Source organism: Lactuca virosa, chromosome 6 (genome assembly GCF_052849685.1).
Source record: "Lactuca virosa cultivar CGN04683 chromosome 6, Lactuca_virosa_CGN04683_v6, whole genome shotgun sequence".
NCBI classification, from domain to species: Eukaryota; Viridiplantae; Streptophyta; class Magnoliopsida; order Asterales; family Asteraceae; genus Lactuca; species Lactuca virosa.
The window spans coordinates 216,610,709-216,631,466 of NC_136431.1; the positions used below are offsets into that span (position 1 = coordinate 216,610,709).

At 33.4% G+C, this 20,758-nt stretch overlaps 2 protein-coding genes across 4 annotated transcripts; one reads left to right on the plus strand and one right to left on the minus strand.

Moving 5' to 3' along the window:
• Window positions 1–575: 575 nt before the first annotated feature.
• Window positions 576–1,562, plus strand: LOC145120295 (acetyltransferase At1g77540-like). Its single transcript, XM_079056119.1, has 2 exons — window positions 576–876; window positions 1,309–1,562. Exons 1-2 carry the CDS (start codon window positions 622–624, stop codon window positions 1,378–1,380), a joined length of 327 nt encoding a protein of 108 aa, XP_078912245.1. The 5' UTR covers window positions 576–621; the 3' UTR covers window positions 1,381–1,562.
• A 3,708-nt stretch (window positions 1,563–5,270) lies between these two features.
• Window positions 5,271–9,114, minus strand: LOC145119335 (transcription factor KUA1-like). 3 transcript variants are annotated; one of them, XR_013713779.1, is made up of 4 exons: window positions 8,571–9,114; window positions 7,776–8,494; window positions 6,698–6,813; window positions 5,271–6,497 (listed from the first exon to the last, which is right to left on the minus strand). XR_013713779.1 is itself a non-coding variant. In XM_079054987.1 (3 exons), exons 1-2 carry the CDS (start codon window positions 8,872–8,874, stop codon window positions 7,779–7,781), a joined length of 1,020 nt encoding a protein of 339 aa, XP_078911113.1. In that variant the 5' UTR covers window positions 8,875–9,114; the 3' UTR covers window positions 7,200–7,531; window positions 7,776–7,778. The 3 variants fall into 3 exon arrangements, 2 of the variants coding, with proteins under 2 accessions (XP_078911113.1, XP_078911111.1); XM_079054987.1 differs by lacking the exons at window positions 5,271–6,497; window positions 6,698–6,813 and adding an exon at window positions 7,200–7,531; XM_079054985.1 differs by lacking the exons at window positions 5,271–6,497; window positions 6,698–6,813 and having other exon boundaries at window positions 7,577–8,494.
• Between the last annotated feature and the right edge of the window lie 11,644 nt (window positions 9,115–20,758).

A 20,758-nucleotide genomic window follows, 5' to 3' on the forward strand; every position in this document is an offset into this window, starting at 1 on the left:
ACTCAAGGACTTCTATGTCAAAAGGCCTATATTTAACTAGGGATGAGCATCGGAACCGGGTACCCGCTTTTGGAACCGGAACCGCCTCGGAACTGCCGGTTTTGGAACTAGGCGGTTCCGGTTCCGGTTCCTAAAGTTGTGGAACCGCCTTAAGTGGTTCCGGTTCCGGTTCTTGTTTTTTCGGAACCGCTACCCGTCGGAACCGGTCTATATATATATATATATATATATATATATATATATATATATATATATATATATATATATATATATATATATATATATATATATATATATATATATAATTTCATATAAATATATGTGTTATTTAGACCCGTTTAGAATATATTTGTCTGATTTTGTCCGTCTTTGGTCCGAATTGATTTGATTTGGATCGAACTAAATTGCGGTTTTATCGACAAAAGTTAACAAAATTAATGTAACCGGGTTACCCGGGACTGGTTCAAAACATTTAAGAACTGCCTAGAGCGGTTCCGGTTCCGGTTCTAACTTTCTAGAAACCGTCGGTTCAGGTTCTGGTTCTCGCCAAATGAGGCTGGTATCCGCATATTTAACTGTCACATAAACAGAAGTTAATAGTAAAGCGATCGACAGAAATATATGGCGACGGGGAGCGGCGGACCAGCGGCGGCGAAGATAGTATGGAACGAGAGACAGAAAAGGTTTGAAACAGAGGACAAGCAAGCATACTTGCAATACGAGTTGAGAAACGGTGGAAAATTGATGGATATAGTTCACACCTTCGTTCCATCAAGCAAGAGAGGCTTAGGTTTAGCTTCACATCTTGCTGCTGCCGCCTTCAATCACGCTCAATCCAACTCCTTATTCGTTATCCCTACCTGCTCTTACATCTCCGTAAGCTTATCTACCTCCATCCTTCTTCAATTTTGTAGATCAATTTTTAGGGTTTTTCGATTGTATGAACGTTTCCCCCTCGTTATGAATGTTTCACCTAGAAGTAGGATGGTTTATGCAGGTTATATATTTTAAACTCTCTTGGATTGATCAGTTACTAATTTTCCACAGCAGTAACCAATAGAGACTAAGAAGATTGAATAGTTAATTCGTCAAATGTTCTGTTTTTCGTTCTTGAACTTGAAGGCTCTTGGATTTACCAATTATGGATAACAATCATCGATAAAGATTAAGAAGATTCAATTGCTGATTCATCAAATCTTCTTATTCGTTCTTGAACTTGGATTCAACAGTTAGATATAGCAATCATGATAGAGATTAAGAAGATTGAATCATTAATGGAAGCTAATGTGTTGTTTTTGTGTATGGCAGGAGACATTTGTTTCTAGAAATCCATCTTGGAAGTCTGTATTGTACTCTGAAGATCTCAAATCAAGCATTTAAAGGTTAGTGTTGTAGTTAGCTTCTGCAGAATAATAAGCCAAATGCTGAAGGAATGCCATTGGCCATATATGTCCCTTTGTAGCATACTTAAGAGTTTAATTTCATACATGTAATATTCACTTTGGGTACGAGTGAAAAACATTAATTTACCAAGATTATTATAAAAAATGAGTTATTTATAATTTTTCAGTCAAATAAAATTGCAGTTTTTTTAACCCCAATAAAATGAACTATTTCATTTCTTCTTTGATTCCGACGTGTCATTTAACCCCAATAAAAAATGAGTTATTTATATTCTTTTGTTGTTTTAACATTCGTTCAATCATTAGGTAAAAAGAGTTTCACCGGGATATCCACAACCATTCTTAAATTTATCATTTCCTTTTGCAAAAATATTTCCATTTTTTCTTGTTCAATCGGCATGCTTCTAAAAGTTGAGTCATTTAGGGTGCGTTTGGTTGTGGAAAACTGTTTTCATTTTCTATGAAAATATTTTCAGAAAATAGTGTTGAGTTTTTATTTTCAATTTTCAATGAAAACGCGTTTGGTTGGAACAGGTGGAGTTTTCATTTTCCATCTTAGAAATGTGGAAAACTTTAGAAAACTATAAAAATCACTTTTCTAATTTACATACAATTTGGAAAACTGAAAATTTTTATTTTCTTTGAAAACTTTGGAAAACTGAACGAACCAAACGCGTTTTTAAAATTTCCGATTTTCTTGGAAAGTTTTCCTAGAAAACTGGAAAATTTTCCACAACCAAACGCACCCTTAATGTTTTAAAGTTTGAAAAGAAGATTTTCATTCCCAAAACATTTGACAAGGTGAAAATATGATAACATCGTGATAAAAATTATCAATCACATATTGGACTCAAAACTCCCTCAATTAATAACATTGTTATTATTAATAACGGTGTAGCCACGTAGAAAGTATTTTATCATTTATATTAAAAGCGTTTATTTATTTTCGAAACGGCAAATATCATTAAATAATCACACAGAGGCAAAAGTACAATACAATATAAGAAATTTAAAAAATTATTAAAAAAGGAATTAAAATGATAGATAGATTTCACCACCTTAAAGATGTTGCACCAAACTCCATTTGAGGATTTTCTAGCAATATCGAAGGCTAGATTGTTGTGTAGATTATGAATACTCACGATGACATCTTTCCATAAGCAATCTTTTTCATTCATCAACCTTCACCACCATTTAATTAAAAGACCTGTATTTTGAGCGAGTAGGGTACCGACACCAAGGCCACCCTTTGATTTTGGCCCAATGACTTTCGACCAATCCACCCAATGGATTTTAGCATAAGGATCATTTTGATATTTTTTGCTTGATAGAAAAAAATATTAATCTCATGAAAATATTATATATTCGTTTGTGCATAAACCACGTTTTTTTGGATCAATCCCGTACATCATGACACAAACAAATGATAGTGTTGTACCATGTGGAGCCATCTAAATGTCTCTAGTTATTGACACTATTTAAATATCCATTAATAATTCCTTTAAATCCGCATCAATTTATTTAGAATTTCTTATCATTTTAGGGTAGTACGACTTGCTTGAGAAAAAAACATTTATAAAGGTTTTTTGAGGAACTAAATATCTCTAGGAATAAATCTAAATGAAGTCTTTCTTGTATAACTACTCTCATAGATAACTCACATGCTAGTTGTGAATTTTATTATAGAACAAATTACTGAAATCGTCCCTATGATTTGGCTAAAATTACGCGTTTGGTCCCTAACAATTTTTTAGCACTCGGACCGTCCTCAAAGTATAATTTTATTGCGTTTTTCGTCCCTATCCGACCTTAAAGGACTATATTGCCCTCTCCAATTTATTTTTTACTTATTTTTTATTAAATCTTTTATATTTCTTAATAAAAAACAGAATGGGCCCACACCCACCCTTTGTCTTCTCACGTGTTCAAGACTCTTCCAATTTACTGGTCATTCATCACCACTCCTTTACTCACCCCGTAAATCATCGCCATCTCCGGTGAGACCAGAAATTCGGTGAACACCACACGTCATCATCCGCCAGCAGCCATTATCATCTCTTCCCCCTAAATTGGTAAACCCCCATCAGTAACCTAACACTCACCCTCACTGTGCTTTTTCCCTCAAGTTCTTCCATTGCACCGCCGATGAAGATATTAAATCGAAAATCGAAGATTTGCAATACAAGATCTTGAACTCAAATCAAAGATCTGCAATGCAATATAAGCTCTGCAACTCAAATTGGATATCTTCACTGAACTTGTATCTTAAATCTCCCACCATCATCATCGCCTTATTGAAATTAGAGCCACCACCACCATAATGTTACTAAAACAGGTGATTTTCTAAAATAGGAGGCACCACCACCATCGCCTTATGTGAATCAAGCCACCACCTTCATCGCTTCTGAAAATCGCCAGATCTTCGACCAAATTCGTTACACTTGGACTTTCTTCTTTGAAATTTCTTATGTATGGTTAACGGATCTGATCAGAGCATCCTTCGCCTTTTCAGCTTTTCCGGGGACAGGATATGACCGGAGGAGTTTATTAACCGAGACCGAGATTCATCAGTAGTCGACACTCAGTTAATTGATGAACTGATGATGAAATCAATTACCCAGATCGACGAATTAGAGGTCGATGTTAGTGTTTTCAGATGGAGGATTAGCTTTTCATTGATTCATCAAACAGTTAGTTGTTCATCAAACAGGTTTTTTTTGGTTGGATTTCAGGTTTTGATTGTGATTACATGAAGTTTGCTTGTTTTTTTTTGGTTCAAATTCAATTGATTTTGTGTGGTGACTGGTGGTGGTTTTCTGAGGTGAATGATGGTGATGTTGGGAGGTTAACGGAGGTGCTGTCGGAGGTTATGTTGGTGGTTGATCAGAGGTTGACGGAGGGGAAGGGAATGGAGGAGTGTATATGTTGGGGCCATATTTTATTAATTTACCTTTTTAATTAATAAATAATAAATAAATAATATAAAAACTGAAAAAGAAAAGACAAAGGGTAATATAGTCTTTTCAAGTGTGTGAGGGACGAATAACGCAATAAAATCATACTTTGAGGACGAGTGCAAAAAAAAATGTTAGGACCAAACGCGTAATTTTAGCCAAACCATAGGGACGATTTCAGTAATTTGTTTTTTATTATAAAGTCATATTTAACTATCATTACCTACATATGTTTGACTAAGAATACATCACAATTCTCGCTGATGGGTGTGGGCAACATGTTAAGACATGTTATCATATCCAAATTTTGTCAACTCATATGCCATGTCATCTTTAACACCATTTGATTTATGTAGGAAATGGTGTGCAAATGTTATAACATGTTAAGAGATACAAAGAGAGTTAGAGAGAGAGTGAGATAATGGCTTTTGATTGGTTGATTCTCACGTTACTTCGTGTGGCCATGATAACATTTCTTAACATATAACATGAGAGGGGGGCGGTGTTCCGGTGTTATGGCGCCGTTATGGGAGCTGCCAAATCAGCATAACGTCTTATGACGTTGCCCATACCGAGTAGACTTAGGACATGATTCCTAATTATTTCAATGTAATATTATTGTTAATAAAACTAAACCTAAGTTATTAATTTAGTTAATTAATGATTTCAACAATTCAGTTTAATTTATAATTATTGACTTGTTTTATATACATAACTTATATATTAACTCTAAATTAATACGTTTTTCTATCAAGAAAAAATTATCAGACAAGATAAGGATCATTTTGGTATATAATATTTCGAAAAATCTAACAATCGTCAATGTTCATTATCCATGTTATATCTATTAGTATTGAATTGCAATTAAACAAACAATTAAATTCGATATTGCGATGACTAATTATAAATAAAATAAACCAATTAAACTAACTTAATTATAAAACCTAAAATATTAACCACATAAATTATTAATTAAATCAAACCGATTATAAATCAAACTAATTTAATCAAATAAAACAAACTAATCTAATCAAAGGCAAATATATGTAACCTCACTCGCATCCTTCGCTGTTTCCATGTTTTATCGGGGCTCAAAGTAAATTTCAATAAATCTCAGGTTTTTGGCATTGGTGCATCGCAACACGAAGTGACTAGATGAGCTCGTCTTCTTGGGTGTGAGTCATCCTCTCTCCCTTTTATCTACTTAGGAGTGCCGGTGGGAGCTAACATGAAGTTAAAGAAACATTGGAGTCCGATCTTAGACAAATTCAATGCCAAACTGTTTGACTGGAAATCTAGAAACTTGTCTTTTGGAGGGAGGCTTACTCTCATTAAGTCGGTGTTGTCGAATTTACCTTCATACTACTCCCTTTTTGTTGCTCCATGTGCGATTATTAAGAACTGGAAAGGATTAGGAGACGTTTCTTATGGGGTGGATCGAAAGACTTGAAAAAAATATGTTGGGTAGGATGGGACAAGGTAGTTGCTGCAAAGGAAAAAAGAGGTTTAGATGTTGGCTCCATCAAAGCATTCAATATTTCCTTATGTTGTAAACGGTGGTGGCGGCTAAAAACAGAACCAAACTCATTTCGGGCCAAGGTGATTCACGTTATTCATGGGCTAGAAAACAAACCAGATGATTTTCTTGCTCGCAAATCGATGTCAGGTCTTTGGAGCTCAATTGCTAAGTTGAAACTCGATTTGGTCAAGTACAATATTTCTTTCAATAGTGTCATTAGAAGGAATTTAGATTCAAGGGAGGCTTCATGGGTGTCTGATTTGGCTAATGGAGGGCGATACTCGGTGAAAAACATGAGACAGACGGTTGATAATTCCATCTCCATTACCCCTTCGGGTCCCTTCCACTGGACTAAGGTTGTTCCTTTGAAAGTAACATGTTTTGCTTGGCGTGCAAAATTGGACTGTATTCCTTCAGTCATTAATCTTCATAGTAGAGGAATTAACAATGTGGCGAAGAATTGCAGCTACTGTGTTGTTATGGAAGAGACCACTGATCATCTATTACGTGGATGTCCTGCAGCGAGTTCCATAATGGATTGGGTGTTTAAGTGGTGTGGAATTCAACATTCTAGCTTCTCGAGCATTTCTGAGGTTCTTGATTTTGCTTCTAACTGGGAATCTGTCCAAAGAGAATGAGGATGCTAATTAGCATTTGCTATGGCATGTTTTGGTGCATATGGAGAGCTCGTAACGACATGGTGTTTAACAACATAAAAACCATTTCAGAGAGTGGCGGATATCATTAAATCTACAATCTATTTATGGTTTAAATATAGGAGAAAAAAAGATGTTTGTAATTGGATTGATTGGATATTTTACCCTTTACTTTGCATTTGAAAGGGTTGTTTTGTTTTCTTTTCCTTTTTTTTAGCTCTCTTGTGGTGTGGCTTGCCTCGCTCCTTGTTAGGTTGGTCCTCTTTGTTTTAATAAATTTGCTGGTTCCAAAGAAAAATAAAATAAAATAAAATAATTAATTAATTAAATTAACTAAACTATTAAAGCAATTTAGAAATACAAAGACTTACATTATATCTAGCTTTTTAGGAGATTTTCAAACGAACAACTTCAAAGAAATTATATTCATCTATCCGTAGAGTAGAATGAGATTTTCACACGAACAATTTCAAAGAAATTATATTCATCTATCCGTAGAGTAGAAGAAATTATATTCATCTATCCGTAGAGTAGAATGAGATTTTCAAACGAACAATTTCAAAGAAATTATATTCATCTATCCGTAGAGTAAAAGAAATTATATTCATCTATCCGTAGAGTAGAATGAGATTTTCAAACGAACAATTTCAAAGAAATTATATTCATCTATCCGTAGAGTAAAAGAAATTATATTCATCTATCCGTAGAGTAGAATGAGATTTTCAAACGAACAATTTCAAAGAAATTATATTCATCTATCCGTAGAGTAGAATGAATGTAGCACGACACCTCTATTGCTCTTCCACAACCCAGTTTTTACGGTGTATGTTGCTCCCACTTTGCTCACGGCTACTACATGAATCATTTTTGTTTTCTTTTCCACTGGCGGCTAAGATGTTTCAGTTCATCATGCCAATTCATCGTGTCGTCTCTTTCTTATCCATAGATTCATCAGGTTGTCTCTTTCTTATCTCGGATATAACTTGGCGACATTGATCACTTCCCATAACACCAAACATCATAACATGTTACTATTTAGGTCCATTGTAGCAAAGGAATCATTTATAACTTTAGGACCCCCAATTCCATGAGGGTTGATAGGCTAAAAAGCTTAAAATTATTGTCTTGTAGTATACATATAACATATATAGATTTCTGAATTCTGATCATGTAAAACCTTACAAACATAACTATTAACTAAACCCTAAAACGTAATCCAAAACAGAGACCCTAAATTTTTTACCTTCTAAACCGCATGAATAGGACTATGATTCGAATCCATTTTAGAAGAAGGTCTAGCACCAGGGTTACTTGCATGAAACGCCGACTGCCGGCTCAGCCCTCCAACTTTCAGTGACGTCGGTGCACCACCATCACCTAATGTCAGCTTCGACATCCCAAGAAGATCATCAACATTGATCGGACTCTTTGAATGAACAGCAGTCGGCTTCAGAACTTCATGAGCTTCAGTCTTAGCCATGGAATCTTGATCTTGACCGGAGGGTCCAGGCCAGTACGGGATAGCAACTGGTATGATCGGAGAAACGTAGGCCGGAAACATCATCGGAATCAAACACTGTGAACCAGAACTACCCTCGAGATTTACACTTACAGTTGCAGGTGTTGGTGTGGGGTCGATTTGGGGATCGGCGGTGGTTGAGTTAGCGGAATCCATCGACTCGCATTCTTCTTCTTCTAGAGTCGGGATGGTTAATGGGTTGTTGACTGATTGAGTCTCCGGCTGCGACGGGAAATCGTCGGCGACGATGTCGAAAAGGCTGGATCGTCGTTTTCTTCTTGAGATATTGCTTTGTCTGATGAAAAATTTCTGAGCATGACTTGCGACTTGAGTTGGTGTTCGTGTAATCACATAGTTTCTCGCGATCCCTCGCCAATCCCCTTTACCGAGCTTCTGTAAACCTAATAAGAACATCCGATGTTCTTCCTCCGTCCATGGAACACCTGCAAATCAAAACACAAAATCAGGATGAAATTTACAAAATTTGATTAAAACCCTAAACATCCGATATTTATTTACCTTTTTTCCTTTCACGGCTTGAAGACGAGCCGGCAACGAAATCCTCCGAGCCGTAGCCGTCACCGGCGGCGTTATGATCCGGGGTATCTCCTGGCGAATCAAGGTCGGTGCCGCCGCCGCCACCGGAAAATCCATTAAAGAAGGCGCCGGTTCCGGATCCGTTACAGTGACTCAAGTTCCCCATACTTGCACTCTTCCGAATCGATCCATCTGTAATCCGAACCCCAAATAGCTTCAGACCTCGATTAGGGCAAGTTCTCGAGTTGTGTCCATTGTTGCTGCAATGAGAACATCGCCTAGTCATCGTTGATTGATTGATTATCTCCTCTGTTCTTCGAATCGATTGCTATGAAGATCGCTTATGTAATCGAAAAGGAGGTGTAAATTAAGGAGATTGGGATAAAGAATTATGCTTTTTGATACGTTTGGGTAGATAGGATTTGAGATTTGGACGGATGTTGGTTGAAGAATTTATTAAAATTGGATTGAATGAAAGAGGAAATGATGAAGAACACACGACAAAGATAGAGAGACAACATGATCCATTTGCAAATAAATGTGTATATAGAGTCGACCAGGTATAAATTTCATTATCGCCCTTTACTTTCAACAAGTTTACAAATATAGCCCTTATATTTACTTATTCATCTAAAAGGTACTTACATGCTCTTAAAAACTATTTTGAATAGGTGTGCATTATAAGTTTTTTTATAAATAAAAAATTTTACTTCTTATTTTTGAACAAAGTATTTTTAAAAACAATTCTAATTTTTTTTACAAGTTAAAAGTAAAAAGTTTCTACATGTAGTCAAACATATTTTAAGGCTATTGGTATGGATCACATCCTCCATCCTTTTTTTGTCAGTTATGTCACTCTCCGGTCTCCACACAACATTATATTTTCTAGGAAATAACCACCACACCATTTTATTATTATTATTTTTAAAATTAAATGTATATAAAAATAAATATAGAGAAATTAAATGAAGAAAGATGATTGGCTTTTAGTCCTCCACCCTCCCTTATACCATGTTGAGTCCTTAACATCTCTTCATATAACATGAATACAGGGTGGTGTTCCCATCCCCTCAACCTTGTTGAGGGCTTGCCACATCACCTCCTCTACGTAGTAGGGTCCTATACCACACATCCTAAGGGTAGAGGGAATGGACCATTCCCAAGCCACTACCACATCAACTTTTCTCTCTCCTTTCTCTTCTATCTGTAACGTCCCAAAAATTAAGACCAAAAGTTTTGATTTTTATATTAATAAAACCATCATCCAAAACAATATCATAAAACCATAGTGAAATCAGAGTATGTCAATAAACATCCAAATACATCAGAGTCATATAAAATGTGGAACAATGTGGCGTGTGCAATGCAGTCATCCCGAGCTCTTCCCCTTCGAACCAGAAGTACCTGAAACATAAACTGAAAACCGTAAGCACAAAGCTTAGTGAGTTCCCCAAAGTACCACATACCATACATATCAAACATATAACGGACGCCGTCCGGCATCAAGCCCCGCTCGGAACAGATCTATCAGTCATCAGACCCCGCCCGGTATATATACAAACACATAAACACATGCAAAATCACAAAGATAAATAGCATACAATATAATCATCAGGCCCCGCCCGATAAACATATCAGAAAATATACATGTAGCGTCATGCAGACAACTAGCATCCTAATCATAATAAACCATGGGTCGGTATTGGTGTCTTCGACCCGCTCAACACAGTGAGTAAACTCACCTCAAGCTGTCGAATCTCTCAAATAAAATCTCGGTCTGCTGATCCGGAAAATCCCTGCACTAACACCATCAAATAATATCCAATTAATAAATGGATCTCGGCCCATAATCAAGAATCTAAATACTTGTCCAATAACCAGGGTAAAATACCATTTTACCCTTTTCTTACTTTGCCCAAAACCAAGGCCCACCCCATTTGCTCAAAATGCGCAAATTCCTAAATGGCATCCCAAGGCCCAATATGGCCCAACTTCCTAATTGGGCCCAAAAACCATCATGGACCCAATTCCAAGAAGGCACATAGTCTATCCATGTCCCAAAGTCAAAAGTTCATTGGCCCAACAAGGCCGAAAACCCTAAAAGTCCAAAATATAGCCCAAACCCGTCAAAGTCAACCAAATTCAAACTGCTGAGTACGCTAGGCGTACTCAGACTTACGCTTGGCGTACTCCTTCCGGGGCCAGTATGCACGGCGTACGAGCTGGGTACGCCCCGCGTACTCCGCAGACAACCAATCCAACCCATTAAGCACTTAATCGGTTAAGCCATCATGCCACACTCTCATATTTGATCCTAAATGGTGACTTAATACGTAAAGTTGTCAACTTTACTCTCATGCATGTCTTAATAAGGCCCAAAACTCAAAGAGAACCATAACAAGGAACCTAACACATGCATGGACCAAAATAACTCATAATGATTGCATTTTTATGGACAATGGACCTCAAATATGCTAAGATATAACATACATGGCTTCTGGAGTGGACCATAATCTCAAATATGGCTTAAAAGACCCAAAAATGCACAAATAACACCCTAAGTTGGATCTAGCATAAAGAACCATCAATATGAGAGCTTTTTACCTCAAATGGCTTGCTATGATGAAGATGAATCTGGATCTACAAGCTCAAGCCACTCCCAAGCAACCTCCAAGTGTTCTTCTTATTCTATTTCACCAAAAACACCACCAAAACTCAACTTCAAGCTCAAATCTCACAAATGACAACTAGGGTTTTGATCTTAGGCTATAGAGAGATGGATGTTGTTCATTAGGAGGTCCAAGGGTGTCTTAAGTTGTTTAAATAAGGCATAAACCCTAAAAATTAGGGTTTGCCCCTGCATTGCGTACGCCCTCCGTACTCCCAGCATACGTGGGTGCATGCACGATCCAAAAAGGGCTAGTACGCTAAGCGTACTCATAGAGTACGCCCCGCGTACTAGCTAGGGACTAAAATGAGATAACTTTTACATTAAGGGCTAAAAGTAAACATACCAATAATCTCGAATGTTACACTATCTTTTCCAACACACAACACATGGAAACGGTATCTTTCCCAACCCGCCACATCACTATTTTTAATTTAGTTAAATTAGAAATTTTAAAATAAAATGAGACATAGCATTTATATATATGTGTGTGTGTATGTGTGTGTTCTTTAAAAATAACATTTAATTAAAAAAGCACACTATAATAATATTAATTAAATTCTACGAACGACACATGACAAACTAAATAAATACTTAAATTTTAAAAGAAAAGAGTAATTTTTTAAAATATTTCACGCTGCCTCATAACGAAAATATTTCATGTTATAGTGTTCGATATACTCGTTTTTTGTTGCATTTAAAACTTATTTGTTGGAAACTTTAGGCTCCGAGGTATTCATCTTATGAGTGAAAACAATATTAAACTTTTTAACTTTTTGATGCATATTTTCCCATTGGGAAACAATTTGATGTGTTGAATGATCTGAACCCCCAAGTTGTTGCTTAAAATAATTTATAACTAATTGCCAAAAATATGACGATTTATATTGAGTAACAAGCCTATTTTCGAAAGGGTCAGTGTATGCTCTCGCCAACACCACTTCTTTGATTTTAGACCATTATGCGAATAGAAGTGGCCTAAAAATGACATCCATTTTCAAGTTTTGAATTGAAATGTAGAAAGAGTAGAGTAAAATGGAATAGAATTGAAAGAAAGATAAGTGTAGTTTTGAAATGGTATAAGAGGTATTTATAATAGGAAATTTTATTTAAAAACATTATTTAAATTGTTGCCTTTAGGAAGAATCACAGGTCCATCAACCCACATATGACCATTGGAGTGGTACCAATTTTGTCTCGAAGTCGTTAGCTCAGTGATATCGATGATACCGCCAACCCAAAACCTCTAAATCACCACCACTCAGTACACCCTAAGAGGTGGTTAGACATGTGTCATGAAATCTATTGTGGCAGTTAATAATCATAATTAAATATTCATTTTAGCAAACATGTGTTCTGGGTGATATTATTTCACATATTGTACTAATTGATAATAAATTGTTTAAGGTCTTGTTTGACAAAATAGCTAAAAAAAATTAGCTTTTAGCTTATAAACTACCTTTTAGGGCATGTTTGGCAAAAATAAGATAATTTATTGTAATTTCTTGTTTACTAAAACTAAAACAATAGCTTATTTAATGTAGCTTATAAGATACTTTTTGATAAGTTGTTTGAACTAGCTTTTGAAAAGTTTATGAAGTTTTTTCAAAAAATATTTCAAATATTCCCTTAATTAGTACATATAATGTTATTCTAGTTATATATCTAAATATCCATTTACGTCATTTTACATTTAAAATCTAGTTTATCAGATATTTTTTACTAAACACTATTAATTCATAAGTTAGCTTATCAGCTATCATCTACCAGTTAGCTTTTCAACTAAAAGTTAGTTTTACATCTACTGTGTCAAAAATGGCCTAATTTACAAGAAGCTACTTGTATGATTTTACCAAACATTAAATTACAATAAACTAACTTATTTTTTGTTAAACAGAACCTAAATATTTGATGAATTTTAATTATTACGAAATCAATATATATATATATATATATATATATATATATATATATATATATATAGAGAGAGAGAGAGAGAGAGAGAGAGAGAGAGTCAAGATCAAATAAGAAGGAAATTTTTGGTAGGAAGGTAAGAAGTTTTTTTTTCTACATATTTTTTTCGCGAACAAACAAAATGAATCATTAGATGATTCATTGTAAGATTATTCACAAGAAAAAATTCTCAAAAAAACATCTCGATGATTCATTTATACAATGATTTTGTTGTTATTCACTAAAATTGTCATAAAAATGAATTTTTTATTAATTTACTTAAAAATGAATCATAAATATGTTTTTTTCGAAATTTTTTCTTGTGAATCATCTTACAAATGAATCATCTAGTGATTCATTTATTTTGTTCGTCAAAAAAATATGTAGAAAAAAAACTTTCTTACCTTCTTACCAAAAAAAATTTCTTACCGGATCTATATCCTATATATATATATATATATATATATATATATATATATATATATATATATATATATATATATATATATATAAGCGACAGTTAAATGAAAAACACATGAACCCTAGAAACCCTAAAATCCTAGAAAATCAATAGAAATACATAAAAAAAAATACTTTGAGATATCTAAGCTTTTATTAACTTCAGAAACAGTCAAATCAATATATATATATATACACACACAGTGAAAAAAATTTAAAAATGATTTTAGTTTAATTTTTTTAATTTTATTGTTATTATTTTTTTATAATTTAGTGAATATATATATATATATATATATATATATATATATATATATATATGCGTTTTTACTGTTTGTAAAGTAAAAAAAAAAATAGATATTTCAAAGTATTTTTTTTTTATGTTTTTCTATTAATTTTTTTTTATGATTATATATATATATATATATATATATATATATATATATATATATATATATATATATATATATATATAGAGAGAGAGAGAGAGAGAGAGAGAGAGTCAAGATCAAATAAGAAGGAAATTTTTGGTAGGAAGGTAAGAAGTTTTTTTTCTACATATTTTTTTCGCGAACAAACAAAATGAATCATTAGATGATTCATTGTAAGATTATTCACAAGAAAAAATTCTCAAAAAAACATCTCGATGATTCATTTATACAATGATTTTGTTGTTATTCACTAAAATTGTCATAAAAATGAATTTTTTATTAATTTACTTAAAAATGAATCATAAATATGTTTTTTTCGAAATTTTTTCTTGTGAATCATCTTACAAATGAATCATCTAGTGATTCATTTATTTTGTTCGTCAAAAAAATATGTAGAAAAAAAACTTTCTTACCTTCTTACCAAAAAAAATTTCTTACCGGATCTATATCCTATATATATATATATATATATATATATATATATATATATATATATATAAGGGACAGTTAAATGAAAAACACATGAACCCTAGAAACCCTAAAATCCTAGAAAATCAATAGAAATACATATAAAAAAAATACTTTGAGATATCTAAGCTTTTATTAACTTCAGAAACAGTCAAATCAATATATATATATATACACACAGTGAAAAAAATTTAAAAATGATTTTAGTTTAATTTTTTTAATTTTATTGTTATTATTTTTTTATAATTTAGTGAATATATATATATATATATATATATATATATATATATGCGTTTTTACTGTTTGTAAAGTAAAAAAAAAATAGATATTTCAAAGTATTTTTTTTTTATGTTTTTCTATTAATTTTTTTTTATGATTTCTAGGGTTTCTAGGGTTCATGTCTTGTACATTGAAACCCCAATATATATATATATATATATATATATATATATATATATATATATATATATATATATATATATATATATATATATATATATATAAAAGAAGTTACATTTACAATATAACAAAATGTATTTAGTACCAATTAGAATAATAGTTTTATAAATATTTTTTAAAAAGTTATGTCATCAATAATTCCAACAACTGCTTTTTGTCCTGACAAATTTATTAACAATGAAAAGTGGGCAAACATCTTTTAAAAGTGATTAAAAGAAAGTTGAATAATACATAAGTTGTTGTTTTTCCTTAAAATAATCAATTTTGTTGCACAAAATATGAAAGTGATTATTTGATCTTAAAATAGTCAGATGATTACAACCAAAATCAATTTCTACAAACACTAAAAATTGATTATCACGACTTGAAGTAACAAAATCAAAAGGTAATCGTGTTTTATAATGCAATCCCTAACACCTCATGAATGCAAATTAAAAATGTGTCATTATTAAAAATCGACACAAAGTAAAATAATCGATTTTCTTGCACAAAATATGAAAGTGACTATTTAATCTTTAAGAAAAATTAAAAAATTTCCAACCTTTTCTATAGAAAGATATTTGAGTAGTGTGATGGTGGAGAACTGGATTTCTTTTTGATCGTGTAAGTTCACTTTCTGAACTGATATTTATATCTTATGTCCGGGTTACATGAAATTCAGTTTATAATAATTCAAGATGACATTTGTGTTTATAGGCACAAAAACACATGTCAAATCGTCAGAAGGTTCTGAGTTTGTATAGAAGAAGAGATGAGAAGGTTATCTTTCGGCTCAATTAAAGAGTCGTATTTATATTAGACAGATTAGGGTTTTCGTCTTCTATATTAGTTAGGAGAATCATGAATTTAATGGCATAATCAATGGTTACCAAAATTGATAAGATTTATCAAATTTACCATGATCACCTACCGTCAGGGGCTCTGCCCTTTGGACCCCGCTAGGGGCGCTGCCCCTAGGACCTTGCAAGGGGGCGCGGCCCCTTGACCCCCTGTTTTTCCAATCGTACTGACTTATAACTCGATCTTATATATGCATGCATTCCGCATTCTCTAAACATATAATATAGAGTACAAATGATAAGCTCCTTAGCTCACATATTAGTTCTAATTACATAAAATGTCTGGTGACACTAAAATCACAAACATTTTCTTCTTAGTTATCCTTCTACTCATTGGATCGAGACAAGTGTCAAAATCAAAAGAATTGATTAACAAAGAAAATTAATAGTATCCATGTATCATAATCATATATGAATAGAAAAATAAATAGAAAATATAGAAAAATATTTAATTTTTCAATCTTTAAATAGTCGGGTGATTACAATCAAAATCAATTTCTCTATTCAAAAGCCTTTCAACAAAAACATGTGGGTTAAAATTGAACATACGACAAAATGCCAAGTACTAAAACATTAACATTCCATTCATATACATTTTTGAGTACCTATGGTATGGGAGAATTTGTGTGCTTGATCGTTAACTTATTTTTTTAACTTGGAAGGTCTCTACTATTTGTTTTTGTTACGCACTTGGTCTCTACTGTTTGTTTTTATTACGCGTTTGGTCCTTGTATTACCTAAAAAGACTATTATTTAAATAGAGAAAATGTTGTGGGTAGGTAAGGTAAGGTGATGGGATGGGGCTGAGTGTGTTTATTTAAATAAATTAAAAAATCAATGGCAAAATAGTTTTTTTAGCTAAGACAATGACTAAGCGCGTAACAAAAACAAACAGTAAGGACCTGCCGAGTTAAAAAAAATAAGTTTATGGACCAAACGAGCAAATTACCTAAACCATAGGGACGATTCCCGTAATTTACTCTACACTTTTTCACCTTTGCGTGCATAAATTCGGTTAAATGCGTCTCATTAATACGATATTAAGTTCAACTTCTAAAAAAAAAAAAAAAAAAAAAGAAACAAACACTTTTTTTTTATTCAGATATATGTAATCATAATTTAGAAGTTTAAATATTTTGTCAAAGAAACTATTATAATGCTCAAGAGCGAGCATCACAATTCACAAATTATGAAAGATCTTTTGTTTTGTTTTTTCATAAAAAAAATTATATAATTACATTATGTAATGTTAAATGTTTTATAGGATTTTATACAGCCCAGTGGGATTTCATTTAATCCACCAATATTCTTTGTTTAGCATATTAATCAACTCGTTAAATTATTAAATTTATGTAATATGGATAATTTAAACTAATATTACGATTATTATAACATTGGAGATTTTCTATATTTTGCATCGACTTTTTTTAATCTGAAAATATCTAACTTAAAAGTGAACCAATTATTGTACCAAAGGGTACGATAAACATTGAAAAATAATATAATAATATAAAAATATTTAGAAAATAATATTTTTGCATATAATTTCATGATTTGCATGCGCACCACGTTTCTTTTGCCGTCTTTTGAGGTTATGTATATAGACACGTGGGATACTAATGTCCGTCTATTATTACATTGGCACCAAAAATTTAATACCTTTTTTTTTTTCTTTTTCTTGTTCACTACATTCATTTCATTTGAAAGATATTTTTCTTATAATATAAACGTGACTATGGTTTTTATTTAAGCTTATATAATTATGAATGGGGTTGTGTTTAATTATATTTTGTTTCGAATGGTTTAATGGAATACAAACAAAAATAATAATTAAAAATATCAAAGGAGTCGAGAGAGACTCAAAATGTGTTCTCAAATGATGATATAATACAGATTTTGGTAAAAAAAAAAATGTCGTTATTATACAGTGATATATCTACAGGAATCTTTATTATGTCACTTCTTTCATGGTTTTGCAAAAATATTTTTCTTTAGCTTTTATATTCGACCAAACAGTTTTGTTAAGTATGATATGGAATATTACATTCTTCATAAAAGGAATTTATAAAATTTACATGACGGTCATGGCCTCAAAACACCTCAAAATCATGCCATTATCAATTGATGCAACGGTTTCACAATCGATGGTTAGGCTATTGAACTATTTACTTAGCAATATGTTTTTTTTTGGAAAGGAACATCCCTAACGAGGGTTTTCGGATCAGTTTTCGTGTACCGGTTAATCATTTGTTGCGAACATGAGGCTATGTCTCATTCCTTGGAGTCACTTCAAGCGAACTTTCATGGTCATGTGTGTTGAGTAGTATCAATATTTGAACATGAATCATTGTGTTACTCACCACATCTTCCACATGTTTTACCAACTCACTACAATCCAAGTGGTTTTAATTTAGCAATACGTTGTAGTTTAAGCGGCTATTATGTAAAGTAAAATCTATTTATACCTATTTTATCACATTGGTTATTGGTAGAACCCTTCTTATCGACACAAAACTTGTCGGGTACTTGGATTAATGCATTCCATGTCTTTGTTCAACAACAATTAGAATATAGAACTCTTGGTCTCCAAACCGAGTTTTACAATCTAGAAGGAAAGCAATGATCTTGTTATCATCAATTTCCAAACACGCATATGGTGCATTATATGAAAAAGGAATGTCTAATGACATATGGGACGCTTTATAAGGGCATATAAACCTTATATTATCTCTTATGAACTAACTCACAAAAGCAACCTTCTTAAACTAGAAATGGGAAGTGATAAATATATCATGACCTATTTATAATGTGCAAAAAATAATATTGATTTTCCATCGTGATTAGTGAACCCATGCATGGTAGAGATTTAGTCATCACAATCATAGTCAATATATCTTCCTATACCTAGTTTAGTATCTTTATCACCCCCTTACGGCTTGAGGGATAATCACACTTATGATAACCTTCAAACACTTCTTGTTGATCATGACTTTGTTTACAAAAATCAAAACCAAACATCCCTCAAGCAAGTCAAATCTAAACTACATTGAATGGCTAAACAGCCATCCAACCTATCATTGTAATTTTTCATTACTTGTGACTTATGCGCAAGCATTAGATTTAACACTTATACCAATTTAAACATATTCGTATGCCTTTATAGAAAGTGCAATAACCATGTTGCAATTTGGGGTGGTAGGGAAGGAATAACAATCATGGCAGAAATCATGAAGGCCAAAGTCATTAACCTAACTTTAGACAGCCTCCACTTAAAATACAGTTTTTGGCCATTACCAATAATGTGGCATTTATTAAGTTCCATATTAACTCCCAACTTTCATAAAAGTACTTGTTATAGAATAAACGAGAAATCACATAGAATCACACACACAAAGACATAATATTTAACGTGATCCAGTCAATGTGACCTACGTCTACACAGACAGAGGGAGTATTCTTATTCACAAGCTCAACCAAAGTAACGGTACAATTAAGACATACAAAGACCTCATAAAGATTCTCTAATGATCTCAAAAAAATATAATCTATAAATCCTAGTCAACAACCCATATTTATATACTAGGAATTAAACATGAAACCCTAATGGGTCAAGCCCACCTATTCATAGGTCAAAAATTATGCTAACTATAACACCCTGTTTCAAATTGTTTCATAATTTGGGGTCGTGACCCAAAGATCAATTACCAGAAGGCTTCGGGCCTTGTAGAAAGAAATATTTAGACCCCTTCGGATGTGGATAACGTAGGTTATGGATACCGAGTATTCGGTTGGTGCTTTGGAACCCGAGGGTATATCAGTAAAGTGGTGATGTGGTCCTTTCATGAATTTTGGAATTAAGTTTGAGAGGTTTTAAGGCAAAGGAGAGTTGATAGGATTGTATATCTTCTCATTACCGTTTCGTGGATATAAGGATCGTCGAAATCGGACGTAGAACAAAGAAGTTATGGCCTTCAGAAGTTAGGTGGTTTTGGGGCTAAGTCTAGTACGTTGGACGTACAGGGAGTATGTAGCACCCGATTCCTGGTATGTCTTTAATTCAAAATTTTATGTATTTTTCTCTGGGACTCGACGAGTTGGTGGCCCAACTCGTCGAGTAGAGACGGGATCCGCGGGAAGTTTAAGTGACCTACCCGAAGAGTCGGAAGACTGACTCTGTGAGTAGGTGTTGTTTGAGTAAAACTCTAATTTTGAGGGTTTGCACCCTATTTAAACGCCTTAACTCAGCCTCCATCGCCCCTATCACTCCTAGAACACCTCATATAGAAACCCTAGCCGCTTTGAGTGATCTAAGGCCATTTTTGGTGCTTTTGAATAGTTTGTGAAGCTTGGAAGGAAGGAAGAAGCTTGGGAATTCGAGTTGGGGCTTGTAGATCCAGAGATCTTACTCCATCTTCAGCTTAAGCAACGTAAATGCCCCCTGTTTTGGTCTTCCATTTGGTTGTTCATCTCTAGGGCTTAGATTTTTGGGTGCATTTAGGGCTTTCCAAGCCATTTTCGGATTTATGAAGTGTTTCATGGAGTTCTACTTCCAGATCTGAGTCATTGGAGGGGTCTCATGGCATAAAGGTGCCAAATCTATGGCCATGAGAGCCCCATGCACATTGTAAAGCTCCTTTTATGGATTTTTGAGCCAAAGACCCCATGCATGTACACCAAGTTTGGAACTTTACGTGTAAAATGGACATTAGGAGGCCAGATCTATGGTTTTGAGGTGTTAAGACCCATTTAAATCGACTGTATAGTAATGGTCATGGAGGGACTCGACGATTCGCTCTTGGGACTTGGCGAGTCGTTATGAAATGACCACCAAATCCTTTCTGTGGAGGGAATAGTTGTTAGCAAGGAAAAGTCTCGTAGATGTTTAGTCTAAAA